At 42.0% G+C, this 10,236-nt stretch overlaps 1 protein-coding gene across 1 annotated transcript; it reads right to left on the bottom strand.

Annotated features, from left to right (window-relative positions):
- Positions 1-513: 513 nt before the first annotated feature.
- LOC143210355 (uncharacterized) lies at positions 514-8,727 on the bottom strand. The gene is made up of 4 exons (XM_076427143.1): positions 8,569-8,727; positions 6,468-6,810; positions 2,486-2,785; positions 514-1,355 (listed from the first exon to the last, which is right to left on the bottom strand). The coding sequence occupies exons 1-3, from the start codon at positions 8,587-8,589 to the stop codon at positions 2,544-2,546; spliced, it is 606 nt and encodes a 201-aa protein (XP_076283258.1). The 5' UTR covers positions 8,590-8,727; the 3' UTR covers positions 514-1,355; positions 2,486-2,543.
- Positions 8,728-10,236: the final 1,509 nt, after the last annotated feature.

The following is a 10,236-nucleotide window of genomic DNA, read 5'->3' as shown; positions in this document are numbered from 1 at the left end:
GAAGTAATATGAGCGCAAGGGCGGCAAGGACTTCTCGCGAGCTCTTATCTTTGTCGAGTCGCTCGTCTTTTTGTTTCCACTCTCTCTCCTTTCCCTCTATCGGCATGCATTCGAGGCATTGTTAGCGCACGGACGCGCCTTTCTTTTATCCTCGACGCCCCCCTCACCTTCTGTTATTCCCTTTTCGCTCCTGCTGCCATCCCCATCCCATTACCCTCTTTTTCCCCTTTTGTCTTTATCCATTCGCGATAACGACGTTCCGCGCCGGTATCGAATTGATCAGAAGGGACGCGCCTTAACGACGTGCCCGCGTGTCACGGGAGTGGCCGAGATCCGTTTTCATCGGGGCTCTTTTCGGCCCTTCTAATACCAAGTAATCACGTCACGGGATATTATAGTTCTCACCCGATAGCGACCCCTGTAGAGATTCGACATGGAACACTGTCCAACAGATGACAAAATTGCATGGATCTGCTTGGATCGAGGTTACAGGACAAAATAATAGGATGGAATGCTTCGTACAATTACGAGAAGAGAATGTGTATAATTCGCACAGCCTACAGTCACTCGCAGTGAAAATCGTAGTACAGTCACGACGGATGTTTTCGCTATAAGTTTAGTAACAGAATTACCAACTAGTTTAACCCTCATCCGTTTATTTTTTTAATGCGAAACACATATCCTAAGATGTGAATGTTAACTCATCGATTTGAATTAAAAAACATCGAAAACTAGCTGTTTACCTTGTTATTTTAGCTATCTTTTATTACTATGTCAATTTGACACCGAGGGATGCTTTCGTAATTCGTACAAAAGATACAAAGATTTAAATAATTTTTTTATTACGCAAAGATAACTAAAACTAATTGTAAGATACGACGGAAATTTACCACATACTCAAGATCGTACATTTGAATTTCCCGCGCGTTCCAACACACCCTGTACAGCTAGCATTGAACAGCAAGCCCCGAGCAGCTAGAACGCGCGGAAAGATCGACGAACGAAAACACTGGCAAACGGATCTCATTATACAAATTGCGGCACGCTATTGCCGCCAATTACCGGTCAGCCCATCATCTTCCGATCTCCATTCAGATAGCCATCGTTCCGCGAGCACCGGTTGGCTGTCGCGTGAATGCTGCGCGAGCAGGCACACGATAGCGCAAAATTGCCAGGTCGGCGGTTGTCGTTACTGTCGACACCATGATTAGCGGCATAGAGACAACAGCTGGATCGACTCGGCTAATTTATTCAGAAGTATGACCTATATTTACAATGTACACGCGTTATTCACGGCGATTCCCTTGCTTTGGCATTGCGGGACACGGAAGCTCCTTCTAAAGGTGTGTAGGAACCTAGAAACATTATTATTATTGTGAACCGAAAAGTGAAATTGTGATATCCGTAACATCGGTTATTTACTAAGGACACGTGAACTAGATTGATATTTATATTGAACTAGCATAAAATACGGTAAAGTCGCGATCTAGCACCCTCAGGATCTCCATGATCACTGTCTCTCCGCCTCCTCTTCCACTGGGGGGCTCCCTGCGAAGGGCCGAAAAGCTCCATGTTTACACGCTGTCCTTTTCTACGTTTGGCATCCTTTGTATTTTCGGCGCAGTCAAAAAAAAATAGTTTCTCTACACCAAGGTTTCCCAAATTTTTTGGTGATGCAGCACTTTAAGGGTCTTTGATTTTTGACGGAGTACCTTGTGTAATTTGAGAAGGATAGGTAATGACTAATTTGTATCGATCGTATAATTGTTAATAAAAGATATAATGAAGCTCTCGGCGCACTGGTTCGATCCAATTTTACTTCAAAGCAATTTTACAATTTGAATTAAATTTTCGACGTTTCGATCTATGTTTAGATCATTTTCAAGAAAAATAATATAACTGCGTTTGCTTAATGAAATTATTTTAACTAATTTGGAACAACAAAACACGTGCTGTTCCAATTTATTTTTTTTTTTAAATTTCCATTATTTTTTTTTAAATGATCTAAACATAGATCGAAACATCGAGAATTTAATTCAACCTGCAAAATTGCTTCGAAGTAAAATTCGATCGAACCAGTGCGCCGAGAGCATCATTAGATCTTTTATTAGTAGATAATGACCAGACAGCTCATGTTTATGCAAAACAGAAATTTTTTACCCGATTTGCAACAAACTGGAGTGAAATAGAAATTTATTTCATATATTTAATAGGTTGAAAGGAATATAACAGTATTTTTAAATTCCACTAATGTTTTCACTGTTTCAAATTACACCTACTCAATTTTGTCACAAATCCATAAAATCCGCTGTCTGATAATGACACATAATCAATAAATCTTTTTTCGCGGAGCACTTGGAATAGGCGATGGGAACTAGATCGCGACTTTACCGTAGCATAATACGAATCCGCGTAAGTCGAGTCGAACTATTGTACAATTTTCGAGTGATGGAATTTCGTTGAGAAAACGGGGTTTTCAACGCACCGTGCAACATCTGCGTATACAGGAACAAGTGACGACACGATCCGAGACAATCGGTGTGTCAGTATGCGTGCTGGTTGACGTAGGACGTGGCGTAATCGTGGACATCTTGTTCCTGGTGCTGTACCGGTTGATGATCGTGAACCTGAGTCTGGCCTTGACCATCGTGAACGACGCTTGTGTGATCGTTCTCACCGGAAGTGTGCACCACAGCATGAAATCCGTCCTTGTCGGCTCGGTATCTGACGACCCGAACCTGGCCGCCTGGCTCCTTCACGCTGTACTCCCCGGACACGCTGCTTCCTGCGGTGAAAACGAACGCTCGTGGACGAATGGTCACCGCAAAACCAATTCCCGGACCCGGTAACGAGACGTAATCGCCTCTCTCGGAGAAATTCTGGGCTGGAGTGGCTATTAGCATAACGGGGCCGGCTAGAGTAACTACACTAATAGAAGAGGGAACCTAGCTGCGGGGAGGATCTGCGAGAGACTCCGTAAGCCGCGTCCTCTCTCCTTATTTACAACCGAGCGACACTCGGGATATTTTCGTGTAAGTCGATTTTCTAGTTAACTGGCGTCAACGTTCTAACCGGATGAAAAGTTGCCCGACGCCGCGCACCGCGTCGGTTCAACGTGTTAGCGGCGAGACCAACTGCGAAACTCTGTTGTTGTTTGGGGATGCATTTTTCTGGCGTCGCGCAATCGATGCGATCGTGCTCCGACTGTTTCTCTGAACATGCTTTCTCAATCTCGACAATTGGTCATTTCGGAAACTGTTGCCAGTACTGGGTGTATTGGGGCCTGACATTTTGAGTGGTGCTGTCTACTAACGAATAGTAGAGATACTCTGAGCCAGAACTGGGGAAAATAGTATTATAAATAATCCCATTTATTTTAGAGTATCTGTACAACTTTGAAAATAAAATATTTTATTTGATGCAGTAATGTTGGAAAATAAAATATTTTGTTTGATGCAGTAATTTTTGAAAATAAAATATTTTGTTTGATGCAGTAATTTTTGAAAATAAAATATTTTGTTTGATGCAGTAATTTTGGAAAATAGTATTTGAAAATAGTATTTTATTTTAAGAATATTGAAAATATTTGTACTTTGTCTTTATTTTCAATTTCAATTTTAAATATTATTGCTGAAAATAATGGTTCGCATTCAATAGATATTGCGAACCTTTGAAACTTCATTTACTATCGAGTTTAAAATCTCGATTTCGTGATTTATTCGATTTTTCTGAATACACAAGCGACTATATAATTGCTACTGTTAACCATACAAAATGGAAATTACGGTGGATTCCGAAAGACCTAAATGGAGAAAAACGTACTTTTATCAGAGAAACCGTATTAAATGCTTTGAAACAGATAGCAAATCCAGATTCAGAGTCACGACATCAATTACTTTCACAAAACAAAGAAGTAGAAGACTTTTTTTCCTTTATGGAAAAAGAAACAAATGATATCAGCCATACAAACATTGCAGAATTAGAATTATTTCAATATTTGAGCGATAGTGATACACAAAGCGAAAGTATCGCAAAGTATAAAACATTATTTTTAAAATACAACACACACAGCTATTCCGTTCTCTGCCCTAGTTGAGACTTTTTAGCTTTGCTGGACTGATTCTGTGTCCTTGAAGGAGCACCCTAACAGATTCCAATTTGGAACGCTGCACACCTTGTTGTATGCGAATAGCAGCAGTCAAACAAAAAAATAAAACGAAAATGTGGCAAATGCTATAGTTTCTTACATTAAGTACCGTTTCTTCTTTAAATTATTGCTAAAATAAGAAATATTAACTAAGTAATGCGATTTCTGAAAGCATTAGGTATAACGACGCAAAAAATAAAATATTCTATTTTGTGTTTCAGCTTATTAAAATAGAAATATTTTACTTTGTGTTTCAGATTATTAAAATAGAAATATTTCATTTTGTGGATGAAATTGTTAAAATAGAAATATTTTATTTTGAGGTTCAGATTGTTCAAATAGAAATATTTTATTTCGTGGTTCAGATTGTTCAAATAAAATACTATTTTCTTCAAGCAAAATAAAATCTAATATATTAAATAGTATTTCAAATATTTTTTTCGCCAAATAATGCCCACCTCTGCTCTGAGCTTGGCGTATGAACTTACAGTGTTAATTAAAAGTAACGTTACGGAAGTTGCAATGTTTCCACCGCATAGCAAAAAAATGTTCCGTTTCCGCATTTTTCCAAATCCGAATGAATGCGTCGTCAACATTACAAACGCGTTCGGTAAAGTGGAGCAAGGGGATAGATTAAAAGCATGGAAAATTGCTTTGAAAATAAATAAAATTGCATCCAACAACATTCTTGTTTCTAGTGCGACAAGAATATCGCGTTCTATTGTATAAGGACAGTAAAAGGTTTGACTGTGCACGGTTCCGTTAAAAACGCGTGTATAATTGGTATTACCTCTGGTTACTATGTCAACGCGCACAGACCCAACTGAATCCAGCTCCGCAGACTTTAATCGGCTTTACCCGGAGCTCTCAACAAATACACCCGGGACGACGTACTTCAGGAAACATGGAAACGTAGAAATCGAGCATAATTTGAAACGGCGTGTGAAACCATCGAATGAAATTATCAGGAGCGCTAGAACGTATCGGGCGTAGTCGAGCACCGCCACTGAAGAATTAAACAACTGCGCTGCGCAGCTGGTGCACGACATTGCACGGTTTATGCGCGTCAAACACAGCGAACCGAGTGAAGTCGATTGAGTCGGCCGTGTAGCACGTAGGAGAGAAAAGGCGAGAGCTCAAAACAGGTACCGGTGTCCCGACGCGTTATAAAACAGCACGTTGTCCGAATATTAAAGTCGACCGCAGAGTATCAACTCGGTTCTGTCTCCTCGGATATTCATGGTGCGCGTCCAAGCGAATTTCTCCCGCGACCGGGTCGCAGCAGGGTCTCGCTCTTACAGCGAAATTCGCAAAAGCTCTCAAAGGAGCCCGGCCACGTGGAAAAGTTGTCACCGGGTCGACCGGGGACACACGGCTGCCTCGGACGTACCTGCTGCTTGAGTCTGCCCTGGTGCCCGGACCCCGAAATTTATGCAGTAGATAAAAAATTGGTTACAATTACTGTGTAATGTGACGTACAATAAATACAGTTATACACATAATTGATCACTAGACTGCGGATATTTATGCAAAATAAAAAATGTTTGCATTGATTGCAAGACACAGGAGACAAATGACAAATTCATTCTTCTTTTAATTATCTTATTAAGGTGAAACTAATACACTGGTGGCCTTAAATCTTTTTAATACCTCCACTGTTTTAAATTGTACGTAACCATTTTTGTCATAAATGCATAAAATCCGCAGTCTATTGATCACACACACTTCAAATCAGAATAACTTTTTCATGAATGGACCAAACGACTTCAATTTCTCTGTAAGGCTAGATGAATTAGTTTAGTAAATAACGTTTAATAAAAAAATTGGCAATTTTTCATGATTTTTGGCTTACGACCGTTTGTAATTCGTAAACCAATTAACCAATTTCAATGAAATTTTCAGAATTTACAGAACACATCCTTTAAAACTTTCGTTATTGACCCAGCTAAAAAAGTTGCGAAAATCAATGTTCACTATTGTTTTGCACAATTCCGATCAAATGCATTTTTTCAACATATCTATTAGACGTCATTTACTAAACTAATCCTTCTCGACTTGCAGAGAAATTGAAGTCGTTTGGTCCATTCGCAAAGAGTTATTCTGATTGAAAGTGTGTGAACAATTATGTGCGTAACTGTATATGAATACAGTCTTTTTAAACAAGTTTCTGATCGCGTTATAATGGAGTCTACCTTGATCTTAAAGGCCAATTTTGCGGGGAGTTTTTTGTCACTTTCTAAGAAATCGTGAATGTAGAATCGTGCCTATTTGCGCAAAGTTTCAAAAAAAACCCTCTGGCAACACCTGCTCCTCTGCTCACCGTCTCTGGACTCCTTTTGGGTGTGGAAGTCGCCGGTATGGTGGTCCTCAACGGCGTACGAGAACTCGTATTTCGGATGCGCCACGTAGTCCACCGTGTAGTCGTGACCCTGGCCGTGCAGATGGTTCCCGTCGTCGTGCTGCTGCGGCACTTTCACCTGGTACTCGGGCCCCTCGACGGGTCCGTGAAATTGCACGTAAGAGCTGGCGAGCGAGAGCTGATGTTGCTCCGCTGTCTCGTCCAACGAGACCTGTTGTCCGTCGAAAACATCTTCTTCCGGGGCTATCACGCCGGCACGCGATCGATCAACCACTGCCAACGTGACGATCAAGGCGATCGCGACCTGCAAAAAACTTTCCATAGTAACTTGGCCGAGGCGGTCCTTCGACAAGATTTCATCCAGTTATCAATGCCGTCGATGACGTCTAATTGACCGACTTCCCCAGGATTGTGAACCTGTTCGTCTCGAACGATCGATGACACCAGGACACAGTGGTCCAGTGGTCAAAACTATTGTTAAGTTATTTCAAGATTTAATGTTATAATTAGACTGCAGACTTTTATTTATTCATGAAGAAATCTCGACTGGGCAAAATATAAAACAGTGGAAGATTAGAAAAATCTAAGAATATTGTTGCGTTGTTCTCAATGTAAAAAATCTATTAAGGGATGAAGTGACTTTTTATTTAACTCTCTATTTTATAACTAGACTGCGGATCTTTATGCAATTTTATAGACAGATTTTGTGAAAGTGGAATTAAATGAAAACTCTGTCGAATTTGATATTCCAGCGTTTTTAGAAAATTTTTCCACAGTCCAGTGATAATGCAATGTACAATTGTTTTACTTTCCTCATCGCGCATAAAATGAGTGCGTGACAAAATAAAAATCGTATTGTGTCCGAATATTAAAGTGACTCGCTCGTGTACACTCTCTAGAAATGTTTTAATTTCATCCTGTTGGTCACACTGGGAGGAATTTACCTGGTCGCGCCGACGAGGATGATTCGAATGTAATTGTACGGGGTCAGAGTAAAAGGACGTTGAACACACGGTAAGATAGACTGGAAAATTGAATTTCACGACGCAGAGAAGGGAGAGAAGGGAGTCGCTGTTGAAAGGGAGAAAGAAGAGATGAAACGCGAAGCCTGAGACGTATCCCGTTTTAATTACGTCGGCCGGGAGAGCAACGGTGACTTCCGATTTGAAAACAGAGCCGACTGATCGATTATACAAGCCAATAAAAGTTTCGCGTTTCGTTGTGGATCGAAATTCAATTCCGCCTGCTCCCTTTATACGCGTCACGGTTCGTTTGCTCGGTCGTTGCGGCCGCGGCCCTCGGAATTATTGGGAACGATTGACCGCGGCGCATCGACAGAAGCAATTAGAAAACGGAGCCAGAATTGATCTAATATATCTTTCAACGTATTTCCTTCGGTCGTTCAACCCTGCACACGTTGCTTCCAGTTTGAAAAAAAAATAACCGCAGCTGTCGACCATTGTAAATGGACTCCGAGGCGCACTTGTCCAAAGTACTTCATGCCAAGGATGTAAAATCCTGCGCGATCTTTTCACCACACGGGGTTATTCAAAACGATTGATCACAGTGCATCGACTAAATCGTATTTCGTTTGATCGTTCAGCGACTCCGCATACGTGTTGCTTCTAATTTGCAAGAGTGAGAATACTTTATGCAAAGGGTCCACAATCGCACGTGGTGGCGGGCGCAGCCATCTTGAGTCTCGCGGAATTATTTTCTTCGTTCTCGAGCAGCTTAACGAGGCCCATAGACAGCGAGAGGGCACGCTCATCTGACAAAGCTAATTATATTTTTGAAATTACTATCAATTAGAGCGCCTTCCAACGGAATCACCGTTCCGTTTTTCGGTTCCTGCGCGTCCTCACTCCCTTCCCTCTCTCTCCCTCCCTCCCGTCTCTTTCGTTCCTCCGCGTTCGAGAAAAAGTAAACCGTTCCTTAACGAGCACTTTCTCCTCGTTCTCTTCCTTTTGCTTTCTTCCGCCCCTCTTCCTATCCGATTCCCCGCTCACTCCCCGTTCCAACCCCGTTCCCGGCAACTCTTCCTCGCACACCGTCACTCTACCTTGAATCTCATCTCTCCCATTACGGTATTTAAGGCGGCCAAGCGAGAACTGCAACTCTCCGGCCTGTTTTCTAGGCTTTTATACCGGGAGCCACGAGCGACGCGCACCTGAGTCGTAAATACACGTGAATCCGAGTCCGTTACGCGGTGCGTGTACGACACGCGCGAGGATTCCGCTCAGAAACTATCGAACTGGACCCTCTCCATCGTCACCTTTCACGATCGGAATTGTCAACACGCCATCTGCAAACTGCTCGCCGATGCAGTCGAAATTACGTGTGGTTATCGCTTCGTCAGGCCATCGTGTTTAATGATCGCGCCGCGCGAAGTTATCTCCGATCGCTCATGAAAGTATATGTATGTACAGGGTGTAGAAAAATATAGAAGAAGCTTGCCGCAAAATTGTCTGTAACAATGAATATCGTTGTTAAAGTCTTTTACATCAACACCTTCTACTCGTCGAGAAGAGAACAAGTTTGAAAGGAATCATATACAGTCGCAAACAAACAGTGAAAGTTTTTGGAAAAATTGACTGTGTGGAGTTATGACGCACAGAGAGAAGCCTACTATGTACTACGATCCACCTGACGGTGTTAATGAAACAGGACGTAATCGTGTGCGTGCCTCGAGACGAACGAAATTCAAAGGGGAATGTGAAATGATGAAAATATGAAAGAAAAATTTTCAGTTGAAGACGAATTAAGAAGAAACACAATAAAACTGTTTAGGGCGTATCTATAGTCTTTGCTTTTGGCACAGCTACACCGAGCACGACTTGTTGCTTCTAATGCTCGTGAAAAGTTCGTTTATAAACAGAAATAAAGTTGACGAAAGCACTGTCCCAACTTATACGGTGTCCCAACCTTTACGACAGTCCCATAGATGCACGCAAGTGCATGGCTGCCACCGTAGGTGCAAGGAAAAGGAAGCGACTCGATCATTACCGTTTGAAAGGTCAAATAGCAGCTCGGGAAGGTGTTCCGAATATAACCCGTTATTTTTCTTATCAACCGTACGTCCTCCTTTCATCGAGGACTCTCTCCTTAGCTTCGCAGGAGCCTCAAAGGGGCTTGTGTAAATAGCTAGGAGCGGACGCGTAGCTTCTAACCCTTTACGATCGCGTCTCTCCTTCTTCCTGTTTCGTTTCCTGTTTTCCGGTCTACCTGTTAGACGCAGCGCTCCCCGTGCCAGAAAATCAGAGCTTTTGATCTCTGATTTCAAACACGCTGTCTCGAGGAAGCCCGGCCGAATTATACTTCTTCGGCCCGGGATCTCGAGCGCGTTTTCGTTTAGAGCTTCGGAACCGTGCCGCGAATGTTTGGAATTGGTGATTGAACTGACACCGATTGATAGAGACGGCTCCATCGTTTCTCGGAGCTGAAGCTTCCTTGCGAAACGATTGGACCGTACTGATATACGCCGCCATATTGTACGGATTCGCTGGGCTTACACTTGACATACAATTTGTGTACCACTGGCGTATTGAAGGTCGAGATAATATTACGTTTGTCTTCTGGTATCAACTATGGATTAAGAAATTCTATTGAAATTTGTCCGAAATTTTCCGAATAATATTTGCAACCTGCGATAATATGTATAAAAATCCGCATAGGGAAATACGTACCTGAAAATTGCGAATGGCCAATGCAAACCTAGCAGGTCAATACA

Source organism: Lasioglossum baleicum, chromosome 7, assembly GCF_051020765.1.
Source record: "Lasioglossum baleicum chromosome 7, iyLasBale1, whole genome shotgun sequence".
Taxonomy (NCBI): domain Eukaryota; kingdom Metazoa; phylum Arthropoda; class Insecta; order Hymenoptera; family Halictidae; genus Lasioglossum; species Lasioglossum baleicum.
This window is presented reverse-complemented; position numbering and strand designations above follow the sequence as displayed.

Bases quoted from the DNA above. Each gene is read 5' to 3' on its own strand.
- LOC143210355 (XM_076427143.1), bottom strand. From the start codon at position 8,589: ATGGGAGAGATGAGATTCAAG. The intron at 6,811-8,568 runs GTAGAGTGACGG...AGTTTTTTGCAG, and splicing joins TGGGAGAGATGAGATTCAAG to GTCGCGATCGCCTTGATCGT. The intron at 2,786-6,467 runs GTGAGCAGAGGA...TTTTCACCGCAG, and splicing joins CCAAAAGGAGTCCAGAGACG to GAAGCAGCGTGTCCGGGGAG.